Below are 21,790 nucleotides of genomic sequence, written 5' to 3'. Positions count from 1 at the left end.
CCGAGAATTCATATCTCTACATATGTGTTCTTCCCCTATTCCGTATGTCTTACCTTCTTAAATCCCTACCCCCATGAGATAATTGCTCCCTTTTTTTGTACCACTGGTAATAAAGAAATATTGGGAACATTTTCAGTGGGGAAATTAGTATATACTCATCTTGAGTAGAAAAACTAACATATCTGTTTCCTATTCATACAGCATGGCAGCAAGCAGCATCCCTACTGCTATGAAACTTTATAATGGTGTCATCACTATTAAAAGTATCAGTTATACTACTCTCGTAAAGCCTTCACACAATTGATTTTTATGTGACCTCATCCTGAAATATTCTATTACCCCAATCAAAATAAGCCTATTTTTTTCAACTACTGAAAATAAAAGTGTTTAAACATACCACAGCATACCACTGCTACTAGAAAATGGAACAAGATTTACTTATCATCAACTTACCTCATGTAAATTCAATTCTTTTACTTTCTCTTTTAATATAACCTGTAAGACAAAAAAGTATGTTCTTATGCCCATTTAAATCTGTAATTTTAAATAGTTTTCATATGCACACATATTTTTATTTTGTATATATGGCTCATTTCCCTCATACTCAATATTGGAGAGAATTTCTTTTACAGTTTGAGACAGATCATTTTAGCCCCATTTTTTTAACCTGAGCAATGATGCAATATTCTCCTAAAAAAGGAATTTTGGCCGAGCACAGTGGCTCACACGTGTAATCCTAGCACTTTGGGAGGCCGAGGCAGATAGATGGCCTGAGGTCAGGAGTTTGAGACCAGCCTGGTCAACATAGTGAAACCCTGTCTCTACTAAAAATACAAAAATTAGCTGGACGTGGTGGCGCCTGGCCAGCTACTCGGCAGGCTAACGCAGGAGATTCACCTGAACCCGGGAGGCGGAAGTTGCAGTGAGCCAAGATTGCTCCATTGCACTTCAGCCTGGGCAACAAGAGTCAAACTCCGTCTCAAAAAAAAAAAAAAAAAAAAAAAAAAGTAAGTCAATCTTAATTTTGAAAGTTTTGACTCCATGGTGACCAGACAGTAGTTAAAATGAATGCCAAGTGATAAGAAGGAAGTTTGCTATTTAAGAAAAAACTCTGAGACTAAATATAGCTTATTAGAGTATATTTCATCTTAAAGTGAAGAAAATAGGCAAGTAAAATTTGAGGGGAAAACTTCTAAATGTTGGTGTCTTACATTCCTGAACTAAAAATGGATTTGAGGGTAAATCCTGTTTTCAGAAATCACACTAGAAGCTACTATCAGGTCTCATAGGGATATACTAAATTTCCTATCCAGTATATTTTAAAGATCAAATTTACTGTATGTCTTGTGACTTGACAGTTTTATCAGTCAGTTTCACTTAAGTGACTGCAAAGGCCAATTTTACTTTCTAGTTAGCCTACATACAAATATCTTGTAAGTTGTCAAGATCATAATAGGTGGCCAGGCACAGTAGCTCACACCTGTAATCCCAGCACTTGGGGAGGATGAGGCGGGCGGATTGCTCGAGCCCAGGACTTTAAGACCAGTCTAGGCAACACAGCGAAACCCTGTCTCTACAAAAAATACAAAAATTAGCGAGGTGTGGTGGTGCACGCCTGTAATCCCTGCTACTTGGGAGGCTCACTTGAGCCCAGGAGGCAGAGGTTGCAGTGAGCTGAGATTGCACCACTGCACTCCAGCCTGTGTGACAGAAGTGAGACCCTATCTCAAAACAAAACAAAACAAAACAGATTATGATAGAAGCCTGAGAAACATGGTGAGACCCCATCTCTACAAAAAGTACAAAAATTAGCCGGGGGTGGTGGTGTGCGCCTGTAGCCCCAACTATGCATGCCACCACACTCAGCTAAGGTGGGAGAATCACCTGAGCCCAGGGAGGTCAAGGCTGCAGTGGGCTGTGATCATGTCACTGCAGTCCAGTCTGGGTGACAGAGACCCTGTCTTAAAAAAAGAAAAAAAAAAAAAGATTATGATAGGACTGAGGCGAAAATATTCATTCATTTAGAAAACTAAAATACTCAACTCTGATTATGGATCCCACATGAGACCTATGAGAGTGTGGGGTTACCTAAGGACATCAGTATGTCCATCTAGGGAAGGTGCCAATGAGCTCAGATTTCAAAGATACAAGGACAAAAGATGAACAGAAAGATAAGCAGTCCTGGCTGGGCATGGTGGCTCACACCTGTAATCCCAGCACTTTGGGAGGCCAAGGCAGGCAGATCATGAGGTCAAGAGATCAAGACCATCCTGGCCAACATAGTGACATGGTGTCTCTACCAAAAATATAAAAATTAGCCGGGCGTGGTGGCAGGTGCCTGTCGTCCCAGCTACTTGGGAGGCTGAGGCAGGAGATCACTTGAACCCGGGAGGTGGGGGTTGCATTGAGCTGGGATCTCGCCATTGCACTCCAGCCTGGCGACAGAGTGAGACTCCGTCTCAAAAACAAACAAAAACAAGATAGGCAGTTCTGAAGTGTTACAGTTCCATAACATCAGTGTCAGCAAGGTTAAAGACTCAAAGAAGGTGAAGCTCCCCTGTACCCAAGAAGAACGCTAAGAGTAACAAAAAATAAGATTTTCATGCTTAGAGCCCAAGGAAAGTCTAGGCCACCTGTTTGGTGTTAGTGGTAAAATATTAATGGAAGAAAAAAATAATTTTACTTGGCCTTGAAGAAAAGATAAGTGTATTAACTTAAAGACAAAATCAGTGAAGGACTAGGTCATTAACAGCTATGATCCAAGTTTGCAGACTTCTAGTGGATAATATGAGTTAACATTTAAAGTACAAAAGGCAGTAGATGAGATCACTGTAACACAGCTGGTCACCTCCGAGGAACTATGTCTTCTAATAAAGAAGGAAGGAAAAATTTCACTTAATGGTATTTCAGAACTCCATTAAGTTGACAGTAACTTTAAGAATTACAAGCTATATAGCATTTCTCTTTAGCAAACTGTTGGCTCAAGTTTCCTGCTAAATTATATCATTTGAACTTTCCATAGCTTCAAGTAATGCTTATAAAATAAGAGAATAATACTTAAGAAAATGAAGTTGATATATTATACTGCAAATTGGCGGTGAGATGCTAAAATGAACACAAGTAAATTCAGTCCCAGTTTAAAGTATGAGTGGAAATCAGAGTTCTCAGTTTTTTTGGAGAAAAAAAAACTCAAAGCCAAACTGAATTAAATTTCTCACCTGTTTGTAGGCATAAAATTCTTTGTGTGCTTGATGTCTTAGCCTAAAAGACAGAAATTAGCAATGCAATATTGAGATTTCAAACATAGTAACTTGAAGAAAAATAAAAAGCTGCTGGTTTTGGTATTAATTTATATCATTTATGGCTCAAATGATATAAATTAGAACCTTTACCCTGAAATGCACCCAAATGACGTATCTCTTAACATGTTACGTGAAAGTGACCAGGGAACCATGAAATGTTACCCAAACGTAAGATGACTCAATTCTTTTTATACTGACAGTCTACTTATTTCAATAATATTTATATTTTTTCTTAATTAGAAAAAATGTCAGTATAACATACATCCAATGAAGTATAAAAACCTTAAGTATACAGCTCAAAATCTTAAAAAATGTACATACCAGGATAACTATTGCTCATATCAAGACATGGTACATTTCCAGCACATCTGGGCCCTCTAAAATGACCCTTCCTAATCAATATCCATGCCCCAGAGGTAGCACTATCCTGATTTCTAATACTGTAGACTAATTATATCTGTTTTTGAACTTCATGTAAATGGATCATTTGGTATATACTCGTTTGTGTTTGGTTTCTTTCAGTCTACAATGCCTTGTGAGATTCTTCCATATGGTTGTAGTAATTGTCTTTCTGACTGACATACAGTATTCCATTGTATGAATATAGTATCATTTATTTATCCATTTTACTGCTGATGAATATTTAACTACTTCCTGTTTGAGGGTATTACTAATAAAGCTGATACACAAATTCTACATGTCTTTTAGTGGACATATACACTCATTTCTGTTAAGTATATACCCAGGAGTAGAACTGCTGGTTCAAAGTACCACACCAAGGCTGGGCACTGTGGCTCATGCCTGTAATCCTAGCACTTTGGGAGGCCGAGGCAGGCGGATGGCCTGAGGTCAGGAGTTCGAGACCAGACTGGCCAACATGGAGAAACCCCCAACTCTACTAAAAATACAAAAATTAGCCAGGCGTGGTGACATATGCCTGTAATCCCAGCTACTTGGGGGGCTGAGGCAGGAGAATCACTTGAACCCAGGACGTGAAGGTTGCAGTGAGCCGAGATCATGCCACTGCACTCCAGCCTGGGTGATACAGTGAGACTCTGTCTCAAAAAAAATCAAAGTACTCACCCCGGCTGGGCACAGTGGCTCCTGCCTATAATCACAGCACTTTGGGAGGTTGAGGCAGGAGGATCACTTGAGCCCAGGAATTCGAGACCAGCCTGGGCAACACAGCGAAACCTCACCTCTACAAAAAATACAATTATCTGGGCATGGTGGCGTGTGGCCTGTAGTCCCAGCTACTCAGGAGGCTGAGGCGGGAGGATTGCTTGAGCCTGGGAGGTGAAGGCTGCAGTGAGCTGGGACTGTGCCACCCCATTCCAGCCTGGGTGGACAGAGTGAGATCCTGTCTCAAAAAAAACAAAAAGAAAAAGAAAAAACAACCTCATAACAATTTTACTCCTATGGGTAGTTCATGAGAGTTCTAGGTGTTCACATCTTTGCAGGTTAAGTTTGAAAAATTTTAAATTTAAGTAAGTCTAATTTATCAACTTTTCTCAATTAGGTTAGTTCTTTTTGTGTCCCATTAAAGAAATCTTTGCCTATCCCAAGACTATGAAGATATTCTCCCATGTTGTGAAAACAATTTGTTGTTTTACCTATAGAATATAGGTCTATGATCCATCTGAAATTGGTCTTTATGTATGCTGTGAGGTAGGGGTCCAGATGCTTTTTATCCTCATGTAGATTTTCATTTGCCTCACCATCATTTATTGAAAAGATTCTCCCCTTTCCCCACTGCACTGCAGTGGCACATCTGTTGTAAATCAGATGTATCGAATATGTGAGTCTATTTCTAGAGCTGCTATTATTATGCTCCATTGGTCTATTTGCCTATCCTTGTATACTGACTGGGGTGAACGTGTCCCCCTCAGCTCCCAATTCATGTCAAACTGGAACCTCAGAATATAACCTTATTTGAAAATAGGGTATTTTCAGATTATTAGTTTGTTAAGATGAGGTCATACTGGATTAAGGTGAGCCCTAAATTCAATTTGACTGCTATCCTTAGAAGAAGAGGAGAGGATACGCAGAGACAGACGGAAAAGAAGGCCATGTGAAGACAGAGACAGAGACTGAAGTGAGGCAGCTACAAGCCAAGGAATGCCAAGGCTTTCTGGTACTCCCTGCAAGCTAGGAGAAGGCAAGAAAGACTCTCTCCTAGAGCCTCCAGAGGAAGCATGACTCTGCCAGCACTTTAAGTTTGAACTTTTCTAGCCTTCACGATTGTGAGAAATTACATTTCTGTTTTAAGTTGCCCAATTTGTGACACTTTGTCATATCAACACCAAGCAACCAATGTACCTTATGTCAATATCATGCTATTTTAAAAACTTTTATTTTGAAATAATTTTAGACGGAAAAGTTGCAAAAAATAGAATTCACATATACCTTTCACCAGCTTTCACATTTATATAACCATAGTTGTATATACTATGTCCACATTTAATACAACCAGAGTACAATTGTCAAAACCATTAAATTAACATTGATATATTAGTATTGATGTAACGCTGATGTATTATGAACTAAACTACAGACCTTATTTGAATTTTACCAGTTTTTTCTCTCATGTCCTTTTCCTGTTCTATGATCCAATCCAGGATCCCACCTTGCATCTAGCTATGTCTCCTTAGCCACCTCTAATTTGTTTTTTTTGTTTTGGAGACAGTCTCGCTCTGTCACCCAGGCTGGAGTGCAGTGGCATGATCTCAGCTCACTGCAAGCTCCGCCTCCTGGGTTCACAACAGTCTCCTGCCTCAGCCTCCTGAGTAGCTGGGACTACAGGTGCCCAGCAACACACCCGGCTAATTTTTTTGTATTTTTAGTAGAGAGGGGGTTTCACCGTGTTAGCCAGGATGGTCTAGATCTCCTGACCTCGTGCTTCACCCGCCTCAGCCTCCCAAAATGCTGGGATTACAGGCGTGAGCCACCGTGCCTGGCCAGCCACCTCTAATTTGTTGAGAGTTCCTTAGTCTTTCCTTGTCTTTCAAGATTCTGACATATTATGATCACTTTTTCTTGGTGGAATTTGAAGATTTCAATTTAAGATTAAGACAGTGTCCACTGGGTTTCTCCACTGTAAAGTTGTTAATTTCTCCTCTGTAACTGATAAATATCTTGAGGGAGATATGCTGAAATTCTACACATCCTCTATTTTTTTTCTCAAGCTTTTGCCCACCAATTTTAGCATGCACCTTGCTTGCAATAATTACTGTAGTGTTTGCCTAAATTCTAATGGTGGTTTTGTAGTTCTCTAATTCCTTGCACATTTGTTAACTGGAGTTCTTCTATAAGGAAGAGATGTGCTTCCTTATTTATTTGTGCAATTATTTATTTCTAGCAGTCTAGACTCATGGATATTGGTTTTAATCTATGGGAAGAGATGTGCTTCCTTGTTTATTTGTGCAATTATTTATTTCTATCAGTCTAGACTCATGGATATTGGTTTTAATCTATGGGAAGAGATGTGCTTTCCTCATTTATTTGTGCAATTATTTATTTCTATCAGTCTAGACTCATGGATATTGGTTTTAATCTATGGGTTACAGTTCAATATGATCACTACTTTTTGTTGCTCAAACTGACTGGCCTGAGTCCTTCAGGCTGATTCTTGTGTCCTTTCAACAAGCCCCCATCCTTTCCCATGTATTTCCTTATTTACTGGCACCAAAAGATGTTTCAGGCTCATTTTATATGTTCTGGGTTCCAGTCCCGGGGTTAGCCACTTCTTCCAAGGAACCCTAATTCCTTTTACTGGAGAAAAGTATTTAGAACTTCAGATATGGGTGCCTGGTAAATAGCACTTTCTCTTAATATTGTTGATTTAAAACAAGTTTTGGGGTCTGGTAGTAAAAGTCCTCAAGTTTTATTCTTTTTAATGACTGGCTTGGCTATTCTTGGTTCTCTGCATTTCCATATAGATTTCAATTGCCACCAGAAAGGAAAAAAAAAACCCTCTTGGGATTTTGGGTGAGAATGTATGAAATTTACAGATCAATTGAGGAAGAACCGACATTTTTGCAAGACTGAGTTTCTAACCTAAGAACATTATTTCTTTATTTACAGCTTTCATGTCTCTCTCACACATTTCTCCTAGACATTTGGTAATTTTTGATGCTACTGTAAACAGTATTTTAAAAATCTTTTATTTTCTAATTATTTCTTGCTACTTATATGGAAAAAAGTAATTTTTGTATATTGATCCTGTATCTGGTGACTTGCTAATTCTAAATAGTTTTTCTGTAAAAACTTTTGGATTTTTTTAATGTACATAATTATGTTGTCTGCATATAATCACAATTTAAATCCTGCCTTTATAATCTTTATATACTTCTTTTCTAAATACACTTTTCTTTTATTCTTTTCTTCCCTGTTTTTTTGCACTGACTAGCTAGGCCCTCCAGTATGATGCTAAATAAAAGTGATAGTGAATGTCCCTATAAATACATCACTATTAAGTATGATGTTTTCTTTAGTTTTTTTTGTAGATACCCTTTCAAATTTTAGAAAGTTCTCTTGTAGTACTAGTTTATTTTACAAAAAAATCATGAATAGGTATTAAACTTTATCAATGCTTTATGATACTATACTATTAATGTGCTATATTGTATTGATTGATATTCAAATCATTCTTGGAACAAACTTCATTTGGTTGTAATATTCTACCTTTTTTGTAGATCCCTGGATTTGATTTATAATATTTTGCTGATGAAAAGATCGGTCTATAATTTCCTTTCTCATAATATCATTGTCAGGCTTTGAAATCAAAATTATGCTGGCCTCATGAAATGAGTTGAGAAGTATTTGTTCCACTTTTATTCTCCGGAAGTGTCATATAGTAGTGGTACTTTTTTCCTTAAATGTTTGGATCAGTTACTTGGCTTAAAATATCACTGTGGGAATGTTTTAAAAATACATTCAATTTCTTTTCTCTTGTTTTTTTTTTTTTTTGAGACGGAGTCTTGCTCTGTCACCCAGGCTGGAGTGCAGTGGTGTGATCTTCGCTCACTGCAACCTCCACCTCCCGGGTTCAAGTGATTCTCCTGCCTCAGCCTCCTGAGTAGCTGGGGCTACAGGTATGCACCAACATGCCCAGCTAATTTTTGTATTTTTTAGTAGAGATGGGGTTTCCCCAAGTTGGCCAGGCTGGTCTCAAACTCCTGACCTCATGATCTGCCTTGGCCTCTCAAAGTGCTGGGATTACATCATGAGCCACCGTACCTGGCCCAAAATACATTCTTTTTTTTTTTTTTTGAGACGGAGTCTTGCTCTGTCGCCAGGCTGGAATGCCATGGCGTGATCTCAGCTCACCGCAGCCTCCACCTCCACCTCTTGGGTTCAAAGGATTTCCCTGCCTCAGCCTCCCAAGTAGCTGGAATTACAGGCACATGCCACCACGCCTGCCCGGCTAATTTTTGTGTTTTAGCAGGGATGGGGTTTCACCATGTTGTCCAAGATGGTCTCGATCTCCTGACCTCGTGATCTGCCTCATTTCTTATTATATATATAATTATTCATATTTTCAGTTTCTTGTATCTTTTTCTTTTTGAGACAGAGTCTTGCTTTGTCGTCCAGGCTGGAGTATAGTGGCACAATCTCGGTTCAATGCAACCTCCGCCTCCCGGGTTCAGACGATTCTCTTGTTTCAGCTTCCTGAGTAGCTGAGAATACAAGTGTGTGCCACCACATCCAGCTAATTTTTATATTTTTAGTAGAGATGGGGTTTCATCATGTTGGCCAGGCTGGTCTCGAACTCCTGACCTCAGGTGATCCGCCTGCCTTGGCCTCCCAAAGTGCTGGAATTACAGGCATGAGCCACCATGCCCAGCCCCAGTTTTTCCTTTTTAAAATTTTTATTCTTTGATTGTTATTCATATTACAACTAACCGCCTTAAAGTATACAATTCAGTGGTAAGTAGTGTACTCACAATGTTGTGCATCTACCAGCTATCTCTAGTTTGAAAACTTTTCATCACTCCAAAAACACCTAGTACCCATTCAGTGATCACTCCCCATTACCCCTTACTTCTATCCCCTGCAACCTCTAATCTGCTTTTTGACTCTATAGATTTGCCTATTATGGATATATTATATAAAAGGAACAACGCAATATACAGCCTTTTGTGTATGGCTTTTCACCTTAGCATGTTTTTGAGGTTCATCCTGGTTGTAGTATGTATCAGTACTTCACTCCTTTTTACGGCTGAATAATATTCCATCGTATGTACATACAATTATCCATTCATCTGTTGATGGACATTTGGGTTGTTTATAGCTTTTGGCTATTATGAAACATTTCTGTACACATTTCTGTGTGGACATATATTTTCATTTGTCTTGGGTGTATACCTAGGAATGAAAATCTGGGTCACATGGTTTAATATTTTGAAGAACCGGCCAGGTGCGGTGGCTCATGCCTGCAATCCCAGCACCTTGGGAGGCTGAGGCAGGTGGATCACAAGGTCAGGAGTTCAAGTCTGGCCAACATGGTGAAACCCCATCTCTACTAAAAATACAAAAAATTAGCTGGGTTTGGTGGTGGGAGCCTGTAATCCCAACTAAGTTGGGAGGCTGAGGCAGGAGAACTGCATAAACCCGGGAGGCAGAGGTTGCAGTGAGCTGAGATTGCGCCATTACACTCCAGCCTGGGCAACAGTGCGAGACTCTGTTTCAAAAAAAAAAATAAAAGAAAAGAAAAATTTTTTTTTAAGATCTACCAAATTCTTTTTCACAGCAGCTGCATCATTTTGCATTCCTACCAGCAATATATGCAGGTTCTTATTTCTCCACATTCTCATTAACACTTACTATTTTTCTGTTTTTGATTACAGCATCCTAGTAGGTGTGAAGTGGTATCTCATTGTGTTTTTAATTTGGAATTCCTTTTTTTTTTTTTTTTTTTGAGATGGAGTCTTGCTCTGTCGCCCAAGCTGGAGTGCAGTGGAGCGATCAAGGCTCACTGCAACCTCCACTTCCCAGGTTCACGCCATTCTCCTGCCTCAGCCTCCCGAGTAGCTGGCACTACAGGCGCCTGCCACCACGCCCAGCTAATTTTTTATATTTTTAGTAGAGACGGGGTTTTACCGTGTCAGCCAGGATGGTCTCGATCTCCTGACCTCATGATCCACCCGCCTCGGCCTCCCAAAGTGCTGGGATTACAGGCGTGAGCCACCGTGCCCGGCCTGGAATTCCTTAATGACCAATAATGTCAAACATCTTTTCGTGTGCTTTTTGGCCATTTGTGTATCTTCTTTGGAGAGCTGTCTAAATCTTTTGCCCATTTTTAAATTGGGTTGTCTTTTTGCTGTTAAATTGTAAGAGCTTTTAATATATTCTGGGTATTAAACCCTTATCAGATATGACTTGCAAATATTTTTCTCCCATTCTGTAGGTTGCCTTATCACTTTCTTGATGTCCTTTGATGTACAAATGTTTCACATGTTAATATCCAGTTTCCCAGTACCAATGGTTGAAGAAACAATTCTTTCCCCATTGAATGATCTTGGCACCCTTGTTTGCATATTAATTTGGCATAGATGTTGGATTTATTTCTGGACTCTCAATTCTATTCTATTGGTTTATATGTCTATCTTTATACCAGTACCACAATTTTTTGATTACAGTAGCTTTTTGAAGTTCTGAAATCAGGAAGTGTGACTCCTTCTATTTTGTTTTTCTTCTTCAAAACTGCTTTGGCTATTTGGGGCCCCAGTTCCAAATGAATTTGAGGATTGCTTTGTCTATTTCTGTAAAAAAAGGCCATTGGAATTTTGATAGGGATTGCACTGAATCTATAGATTGCCTTGGAGAATATTGACACTAACTATATTATAAAGACTATATAAATCCATGAACATGGGGTGCCTTTACATTTATTTAGGTCTTCTTTAATTTCTTTCAGCAATGTTTTGTAGTTTTCAGGGTATAAGTCTTTCACTTCCCTGGTTAACTTTATTCCTTAAAATTTTATTCTTTTGGATGCTATTGTAAATGGGATTGTTTCCTTTATTTCCTTTTCAGATTGTTCATTGTTGATGTACAGAAACACAACTGATTTTTGTGTGTTGATCTTGGACTCTGAAAGTTTGCTGAATTTATTTGCTCCAGTAGTTTGTGTGTGTGTGTATGTATCCTACGGGATTTTCTCTATATAGGATCATATCATCTGCAAATGGAGATAGTTTTACTTCTTTCTAGTTAGATGCCTTCTACTTCTTCTTCTTCTTGTCTAATTATTCTGGCTAGAACTTCCAGTACAATGCTGAACAGTAGTGATAAAGTGGGCATTCTTATTGTGTTCTGATCTTAGGGGAAAGCTTTCCATCTATTACCAGAAAGTACAATGTTAAGCTGTTTTGTTTTTTTTTTTAAATAAATGCCCTTTCTTGTGTCAGTTTTGATATACCTCTTTTTTTTTTTTTTAAGGGATCTATGTAATTCACCCAAAACTTCAAGTTTATTGCCATAAATGCATAATATTCTTTGTGACCTTCTAATGTTTATAGGATTTGTAATAATATCCCTTTTTCATTAGTGATATTAGTAATTTATATTTTCTTTCCTCTTTTTCCTGATTAGTTTTTCTAGAGATTTATCAATTTTATTAATATTTCCAAAGAACCAGCTTTGGTTTCAATAATTTTTACTATTATACATTTATTTTCTATTTCATTGATATCATGCTTAGTTTTTTTACTTTCTTCCTTTTACTTTTTCTTGGGTTTAACTGGCCTTTTAGCTCCATGAAAATGCAGCTCATCGGTTTTTGTCTTTCTTGCCTAATATATGAATTTTTATGTAGTTCAAATAATCTATATCCTTACGGGGTTTTTGCTTGTTTTACATTTTATTTCTTTATGTGAAAACAGTAACATTTTCACGTAAAGAAACTATTTTCACGTAAAGAAATAAAATGGACCAGACATGGTGGCTTATCCCTGTAATCCCAGCACTTTGGGAGGCTGAGGTGGGAGGACCACTCGAGCCCAAGAGCTCAAGACCAGCCTAAGGAACATAGTGGGACTCTGTCTCTACAAAAAATTTAAAAATTAGCCGGGTTCGGTGGCTCATGCTTGTAATCCTAGCACTTTGGGAGGCCGAGGCTGGTGGATCATTTGAAGTCAGGAGTTCTAGACCAGCCTGGCCAACACGGTGAAACCCCATCTCTACTAAAAATATAAGAATTAGCCAAGCATGGTGGTACACGCTGTAATCCCAGCTACTTGGGAGACTGAGGCAGGAGAATTGCTTGAACCTGGGAGGCGGAGGTTGCAGTGAGCCAAGAATGTGCCACTGCACTCCAGCCTGGGTGACAGAGCGAGACTCTGTCTCAAAAAAAGAAAAAGAAAAAATTAGCCAGGCATGATGGTGTGTGCCTATAGTCTCAGCTACCTGAGAGGCTGAGGTAGGACTGGTTGAGGCTGGGAGGTTAAGGCTGCAGTAAGCTATGATCATGCCATTGTACTCCAGCCTGGGTGACAGGGTGAGACCCTGTCTCAAAAAAAAATTAATAATAATAAAATAAATAATAAAAAAATAAATAAAATGAATTCCATTAGAAGTCATTAAAATTAGGCTTGATTCGTTAATTCATTTTGCTTATTTGAATATTTTAATTACATCTGCACGTTTTCCCAAAACTGAACTTGTTACTTCCAGCTACAACATGGATAAATTTGTGCTCACCTTTTTCTTCTATCTGTGGCTCAAAATTCATCCCTTCTAGAAAGTTTTCCCTTAAATTAACTTGATTCTATGAAGTTAATTTGATTCCTCCATTACTCTAACTCCCACTAAATATCAAATATTTTACACTGCACTATTTTATTTTGCATTGCTAAACAGATATCTAAAGAGTATTTAAGAAGGCATGATTAACAATGCTGAACAGTGCTAGAGAAATTATAAAACTGTGTAGCTTATGGCCACTGCAAATTTGTGGTCTCCAGTCTCAGCCTGATTCTCCACATTGCTCTCTAATCCTTCTATCTATTCATGCTCAGTATCCTAAGCTTTCATGCAGTGGTTCTTTCAAACCCTTGACACTCTCTTTAAGTGTTACCCTATCACTCCTTCCCCTATAATTTTCTTTTTTTTTTTGAGACGGAGTCTTGCTCTGTCACCCAGGTTGGAGTGCGGTGGCCCAGATCTCAGCTCACTGCAAGCTCCGCCTCCGGGTTCACGCCATTCTCCTGCCTCAGCCTCCCGAGTAGCTGGGACTACAGGTGCCCGCCACCACGCCCGGCTAATTTTTTGTATTTTTAGTAGAGACGGGGTTTCACCGTGTTCGCCAGGATGGTCTCAATCTCCTGACCTCGTGATCCACCCGCCTCGGCCTCCCAAAGTGCTGGGATTACAGGCGTGAGCCACTGCGCCCGGTCTATAATTTTCAACTGTCAATTTTTTACTACACAGATAAATCAAGGGGGCTGTCATGTATGCAAGCTTTCTCACTCCCAGCTCCACATGGCTATGAGTGTTTTGTTTTCCACAGTTACCCTCATCTCCGTCTTAAGAAAAGGTGTTCTCCTAATTAGGAATAATATTGCTATCTCTCTTATGTGTGTGTCTTTTCACCTCTATGATTTATTCTTTCTCATAAATCTTCCACAATTGGCTCATTCTCCTTAATGTATGCATAAACATACCAAAATCTCTATCTTACAAAAAAACCCAGCACTAAAATACTTCCTTGATTCTATAGCAACTTCTTCTCCCCTCAACCTAATCTTTTCTCAGCCAAGGTTCTTCAAAGACAGCGTTATATTCCTTGTATCCACTTTCACCTACTAGCTAGGTCTTGCCCCATTATAGCCTCTACTATCCCTTACCCTATACTATGGAAATTTTTCTACCAAAGATTAAGGATGCAAACCTTATTGTCAAATGTAATACGAACTTTTCAATTCTTATCCTCTTTGTGAGCAGCTGACATAATTGACTCAATCCATTGAAACACTACTTGTGAGGCATCTTTCTCACAATATTCCCTGCCCCGGTTTTTTTTTTTTTTTTTTTTTTTGGAGACGGAGTCTGCTCTGTTGCCCAGGCTGGAGTGCAGTGGCACAATCTCAGTTCAAGGCAACCTCCGCCTTCTGGGTTCAAGTGATTCTCCTGTCTCAGCCTCCTGAGTAGCTGGGATTACAGGCATGTGCCACCACGCCTGGCTAATTTTTATATTTTTAATAGAGACAGGGTTTCACCATGTTGGCCAGGCTGGTCTCAAACTCCTGACCTCAGGTGATCCACCCATCTTGGTCTCCCAAAGCGCTGGGATTATAGGCGTGATCCACCATGCCCGGCCTCGATTTTCCTCTTATCTCCTGCTAGTCCTTCTCAGTCTCTTTTAAGGGCTCCTCTTAAATATCAATGTTTCCTTAGGATTCTGCCCTGGGCCCATTTTATTTTACTATACACATTCTCTCTAGGCAACACTCCTGGCTTCAGCTTCTACCTATTAATTACATGACCTCCTTTTTCCAGATCAGACTTCTCACAAGCTTTAGAGCTATACATCCAACTAAGTATTAAACATCTTGACAGTTACTCAGGGAACTCAGACCCCCATCTCTGAAATGGAATCTATCATCCTTTCACTGAAAACGTGCCATTTCATTTTCTATCTCTCTGAAGGGATTGCTATCTACCCAGCTGCCTAAGCCAGAAGTCCAAGATTCTAAACTTATCCCCTTTTCTGTCCTTAATGTTCAGTCATTAATTTCTGTTTATTTTCACCTCCCAAGTATTTCTTACAACCACAACATCTTTTCTAGAACTACTGTCATTATCTTGGTTCAAGACCTCATAATAAATGTAGCCCCAAAATTTCCCTGTATTCTTCAAAATTTATTTTTGATTATTATTAAAACATAATACATAATAATTGTACATATTTATGGGGTACATGTAATATTTTGATACAAGCATAATGTATAATGATCAAATCAGGGTAACTGGGATATGCATCACCCCTCTCTATTTTGTTTTTAATTTTATCCAAGTTACATATGTTGTCATATGTGGCTCTACAGGGTTAACAACAAAAAAATCAGCAGTCATCTGCCCTCTTCCCAAGAGATAACCCATTTTTTCCCCCTTTAGCTCACTATTTTGATCCTGACTTCCAAGTTTCTAAGTAACTTGCTTGTGTTGGTACTTCTTGATTTTTTAGTCTTAGGCATATCTAATGACTTCCTACTAGGGAACCATTCATTCATTTACCCAACAAATACTTATCAAGTGCTTAATATTGTGCCAGGTACAATTCTGGGTGTTTGAGATAAAACAAACAGAATAACCATCAGGGAAAAAAATGAACAAACATAAATTAGAATATAATTCATTATAAAATAGGATCTTTCTTTGCAAGGTAAGATGCCCTTCTTTTGTGTTCCAGCAGTGCCCTGTTCACAGCCCTATCATAGTCAGCACATTCTCTACTACAATCCTGTGTATGACTGTGGTTGGTGGTGACCGTCTTGTTTAGACCTAAGTTATATTCTTCCTATGGTTCTGATGAGTCCAGTGGTGGTGACTGGAAGGAGCTCTCTGCAGAACAGAAGAACCTCCTGGGAAGGTGCTGGAGAGCTTAGGTTATCATAAAAAACGAGCTAGGGTAGTTCTGGAGGAGCTGACTCCACGGATCTCTAGATTAACTGCAAAGACTTGTTAAATCCCAGTTTACTATTTGAAACATTAAAGGTAACAAATTAGGATCATCATAAAGGAAAGCTCCTTACGTTATGATTAAATTTTTAAAATTGGCTGGGCGCAGTGGCTCATGTCTGTAATCCCAGCACTCTGGGAGGCTGAGGTGGGTGGATCACAAGGTCAAGAGATCTAGAATATCCTGGCCAACATGGTGAAACCCTGTCTTGACTAAAAATACAAAATTTAGCTGGGCATGGTGGCGGGCACCTGTAGTCCCAGCTACTCGGGAGGCTGAGGCAGGAAAATGGCGTGAACCCAGGAGGCAGAGCTTGCAGTGAGCAGAGATTGTGCCACTGCACTCCAGCCTGGTGACAGAGCAAGACTCTGTCTCAAAAAAAAAAAAAAAAAAAAAAAAGATTTTACCAATGACTAGTAAATGAAGTTTAGAAATGTTTGAACATTTCTGATTAAACATGATAATTCAATTTTAGTGTAACAGATCCTAATTTCTTTGCCTTGCTAGCTTATTTTTTAATCTTTTAATTTTTTTTTTTTTTTTTTTTTTTTGAGACACAGTCTCACTCTGTTGCCCAGGGTAGAGTGCAGTGGCGCGATCTTGGCTCACTGCAACCTCTGCCTCCAGGGTTCAAGTGATTCTCATGCCTCAGCCTCCCAATTAGCTGGGACTACAGGCTTGTGCCACCACACCCAACTAATTTTTGTATTTTTAGTTAGAGATGGGGTTTCACTTGTTGGCCAGGCTGGTCTTGAACTCCTGACCTCAAGTGATCCGCCCGCCTTGGCCTCCCAAAGTGCTGAAATTACAGGTGTGAGCCACTGCACCTGGCCTGTTAGGCTGATTATAAAAAAGGATAAGGCTGGGTGTGGTGGCTCATGCCTATAATTTCAGCATTTTGGGAGGCAGAGCTGGGAGGACTGCTTGAGCTCAGGAGTTCAAGACCAGTCTGGAAAACATAGTGAGACTTTGTCTCTACAAAAAATACAAACATTAGCTGGGTGTGGTGGTGTGTGTCTAGAGTCCCAGCTACTCAGGAAGCTGAGATGGGAGGATCACTTGTGCTAGAAGGTTGAGGCTTCAGTGAGCCTCATGTCACTATACTCCAGCCTGGACAACAGAGTGAGACACTATCTTGGAGGAAAAAAAAAAAAAAGATACAAAAGGATAAAATTAAGTACATATCATTATTTTTTCTTTATCACTTTACTTATTTGCTTATTAAAAGGAATACAATGAGGTAAAAGGGTGTTTCATAACTTACTTTTCAAAGAATTTACCCAGAATCACAAACTGGTACATTAGTGGGAGTTTTTTTGGTTTGTTTAAAGTTAAAGGCTTACTTAATTCTTTGACATAGTAATACAAAATATATTATGAGCTATATATTTTAGAATTAAATATTTTACATATAACTCTCCCTTAATAACATTTTCTTTTTTTACATTTTGTTATATTTTTATATTTTTTGCCTCTTTAAAAAATAATTTGGTTTTGAATATTAAATTTACATATTTCTGAGTTAAATCAACATTTGTAGAGGAATTATCAAAAAAACTAGTAAGTCTGAAAAAAAAACCATATTTTTATATTCTGAGGTCCTATATATGCTATGGCTAATTCTCTAATTTTAAAAAATGCTGAATATTTATATAATGTTTATCAAACTATTATTAATTTATATTTGAGTGTTTTACTATATTGGAATTGCAGTAATATTAACATTTGTGTAAACACACAAAACCTTGCTCTTCTTGCTAGAAAGAGATGTAAAAATCTGAACTAGTCGAACAGTCTTAAAAGAACTCATTGTCTAGCCAGATGTGGTGGCTCACCCCTGTAATCCCAGCACTTTGGGAGGTTGAGGCGGGTAGATGGCTTGAACTCAGGAGTGCAATCCCAGCCTGGGAAACATGGCAAAAGTCTGTCTCTACCAAAAATACAAACAAAATTAGCCAGGTGTGGTGGCAGGCGCCTGTAGTCTCAGCTACTTGGGATGCTGAGGTGGGAGGATCGCTTGAGCCTGAGAGGAAAGCTGTAGTGAGCAGAGACTGTGCCACTGCACTCCAACCTAGGTAACAGAGTGAGAAACATCTCAAAAAATAATAATAATAATAAAGAACTCATTGTCCATTGGTAATAATAAATGTGTTTACGATGCAAAAAAAAGTGTAACACAAAAATATATTAAATGCTGCAGCAAGTATTTACATGTATGTACCTCATATTTTTTTTTTCTTTCCACTAAGGAAGGTGTTGTAATAGACAAACACAAATGCTTCGGTGTTTACAATTACAAATACCCCAAGTCTAGAACTTAAAAGTGGCAGTACTTTTTTTGGGACTTCTTCAGTTAACGGTTACTTTACACAGTGCTAAGCTTTTTACTCTTAATTACATTTTTGGATGATATTTATATCCCATTGTCCTAGAACACTGTGATCAAACTTTTTTTTTTTTTTTTTTTTTTTGAGATGGAGTTTTGTTCTTGTTGTCCAGACTGGACTGCAATGGCATGATCTTGGCTCACTGCAATCTCTCCCTCCCAGGTTCAAGGGATTCTCCTGCCAAGTAGCTGGGATTACAGGTGCCCACCACCACACCTAGCTAATTTTTGTATTTTTAGTAGAGACAAGATTTCACCATGTTGGCCAGGCTGGTCTCAAACTCCTGACCTCAGGTGATCCACCCACCTCAGCCTCCCAGTGTTGGGATTTTGGACGTGAGTCACCGCACCTGGCTGATCTAATTATTTAAGTAATAGTTTAATAGAAATGTTAGAAAAAGGAATTTCTGGAAATAAACAGGTTTTGTAAAGGTTTTTTCTGTAGATTACAATTATATTTGTCTCAAGTATTTAATTAATTTGAGGAAAAAATAAAAGTCATAAGCAGTCAACATATCTATGAGATATAAGGAGCATCCTTTATGTTTCTTTATTATTTTATTTTTTGAGACGGAGTCTTGCTCTGTCACCCAGGCTGGAGTACAATGGCACGATCTTGGTTCATTGCAACCTCCGCCTTCTGGGTTCTGGTGATTTTCCTGCCTCAGCCTCCTAGGCAGCTGGGATTACAGGCATGAGCCACCATGCCCAGCTAATTTTTGTATTTTTGGTAGATACGAGGTTCCACCATGTTGGCCAGGCTGGTCGAGAACTCCCAACTTTAGGTATCAGAAAAGTAGTGGAGGCCGGGCTCAGTGGCTCGTGCCTGTAATCCTAGCACTTTGGGAGGCCCAGGTGAGCGGATCACCTAAAGTCGGGACTTTAGCTAACAAGGAGGCCATACCTTCTTGAAAAGCAATTTTGAAATCTCTGTGAGAGTAGTTAAATCTTGGAGATAGACAATGACATATGTGTATTTGGTAAAAAGGCAGAAAGGCAGAAAAATGAATAAGGACAATTTTCTCCTACAGAGTAAAACATTTCATCAGTAGATAAGATTGAAGATTATATAAAGGTGTTTTACTGATTACTAATGCACAGATTAAAGTATTAAGCCATCTTAAGTTTTTAAAATTTTGCCAATTCTCATACTTCATTTTTAAAAAAAAATCTGAGGATAGAAACTTGATTATTGATTGTTTAACATATTTTGAAGTAACATAGAATGAAAATTGGTTACCTAATCAAGTAGCAACAGAAGAGTAAACTAAGGATGAAGACAAATATAGCAGTACCAAAAACCACAATATATATGTTGAGAGGCAGATTCTGGAATCCAATATTAGGCATCCTGAAGTTGTAATGTGGGAAATCCGAGCTCATGGATGAACTGTGGGGGAAGAAAAGAATGGAAAAAAAATAGGTAAAGACTAAGAACAAAGACAGCATTATCATTGTGCACGTACAGAAGCACAATGACCCCATCTGAAACAAATATGGTAGACAAAGTGTTAATATTCTTGCCATTCATTCATTCACCATGCCAAATATTTACTACTATGTACCTGGCACTATTTCAGAGACTGGAGATTCTACATAAAAAAAAGCTTTGCAAGTTGCATTTATTCACTAAAAGGCATTTCACTGAAATAATGCCAGTAATTAATAAACATGAAAATGTTCAACCTCAGAGAAGTGCAAAAAGAAAAAAAGTTTTAAGATTCTTCAAACTCTTTAGCCTTTAACCTAATAACCCTTGAAGTAGCAATATTTATAATGCTAAAATATTAGAAATAACTGAGATATCTCACAAGGAGATAATAATTAATTATATAGTCATATGTTACAGTATTAAAGGGTCATGAAAACATTTTAAAGTAATTTTTTTTTTCTTTTGAGACACGGTCTTACTCTGTCACCCCAGGCTAGAGTGCAATGGTGTGATCTCAGTTCACTGCAGCCTTAATCTCCCAGGCTCAAGTGATTCTCCCGCTTCAGCCCCCCAAATAGCTAGGACTACAGGCACGTGCCACCATACCTATCTAATTTTTAAAAATTTTTTTGTAGAGATAGGGTCTCAGCATGTTGCCCAGGCTGGTCTTGAACTCGTGGGCTCAAGCAATCGTCCCCACTTGGCCTCCCAAAGTGCTGGTATTACAGGTGTGAGCCACCGCGCCCAGCCAATTTCTCCCCATTTTATATAGACAAGGAAACTGAAGCTTAGACAGTTCTGGTCCCATGGCCATGACTGACCAAGTATGTACACAGCCAGAGCCTCTCCAACTCCAAACTCAGCACTCTCAGTCCATATGCTCCACTGCCTTTCTCATGTGTTACTTTTATAATCAGAAACAGTAAGTGTTGTTTAAACATTAAAAAAAGGACTATTTCTGTCAGTTTGTTTGAGAATACTTACTGATCACTACAGTTAAAATTCCACAGATAAAAGTTGCCTCTCCTGTAAGTGATAAGCTGTAGTTTGTCATTTTGATTCCTTACAAAATAAAGAGCTCCTGCCAGGCCTGCTTATTAAGACCAAAGACTGATAATGGAATTATAATTATGAATACAACAAATCCAAACCCAAACAAAACTCTACCAAGCAAAGAAAACTTCTACTTTTATTTATGCATGGTACATTAAAAATGTATTCACAGATTTTTAGTTTTCTTGTAGGTTCCCAGAAGAGTGTATTTATACTGTTGACACCACTGAGATGTTAACTGGCTATACCTGAAACCTAAATCTTATTATTAGTTTCTAGTATCTAGTAACATATATCAGGAAGTCAGTACCTGCAAAGAACAACTTCATCCCATGTAAATTCTTCTCTGAGAGCTTCCAAACATAAATAATGGGTAATATTTAATTTTGAACCTTTGGCCATTTTCTGGGTTGGCTCAGAGCAAGTGCTTTTACTCAAATACATATTTAATTTCCTTTTTCCTACATTCAGATCTTCTTAGAAAGGGAAGGAAGGATGTAGTTAAGGAGTGCTTTACCAAATATACATAGCACATACGCTGTGGAGCTATTAGAAAATTACAGGGCACAAAACTTAGCTCTTAACTTTTGTATTTCTGACAGGGCCTCACTTGATGACCCTTGTTATAGCCAAGACTGTCCTTTAATCCCTTACAAATATGCCTCCCCAGACAAGACTGGCTTGGTAAGATATCTCTCACCTTAGAAAATAAGGGATTAGGCCAGGTGCCGTGGCTCACACCTGTAATCCCAGCACTTTGGGAGGCTGAGGCGGGTGGATCACCTGAGGTCAGGAGTTTGAGACCAGCCTGGCCAACATGGCAAAAATGCACCTCTACTAAAGATGCAAAAATTAACCCGGTGTGGTGGCACGCACTTGCAATCCCAGCTACTCAGGGGGCTAATGCAGGGGAATCGCTCAAACCAGGGAGGTGG

General features: G+C 38.8%; 1 protein-coding gene across 7 annotated transcripts in view; it reads right to left on the bottom strand.

Moving 5' to 3' along the window:
- RNF24 (ring finger protein 24) overlaps nucleotides 1–21,790 on the bottom strand; it is a 93,181-nt gene that overhangs the window by 17,685 nt on the left and 53,706 nt on the right. For 6 of the 7 annotated variants that reach the window (XM_045362557.3, XM_045362558.3, XM_015457826.4 and 3 more), the window contains 3 exons: nucleotides 19,611–19,760; nucleotides 3,219–3,261; nucleotides 454–495 (listed from right to left, as the gene is read on the bottom strand). In XM_045362557.3, the coding sequence (XP_045218492.1) occupies nucleotides 454–495; nucleotides 3,219–3,261; nucleotides 19,611–19,760 (235 nt within the window). The remainder of the gene's footprint in view (nucleotides 1–453; nucleotides 496–3,218; nucleotides 3,262–19,610; nucleotides 19,761–21,790) is intronic. The other variant, XR_012419175.1, reaches the window with a different exon arrangement.

This window comes from Macaca fascicularis, chromosome 10 (genome assembly GCF_037993035.2).
Source record: "Macaca fascicularis isolate 582-1 chromosome 10, T2T-MFA8v1.1".
Classification (NCBI taxonomy): domain Eukaryota; kingdom Metazoa; phylum Chordata; class Mammalia; order Primates; family Cercopithecidae; genus Macaca; species Macaca fascicularis.
This window is presented reverse-complemented; position numbering and strand designations above follow the sequence as displayed.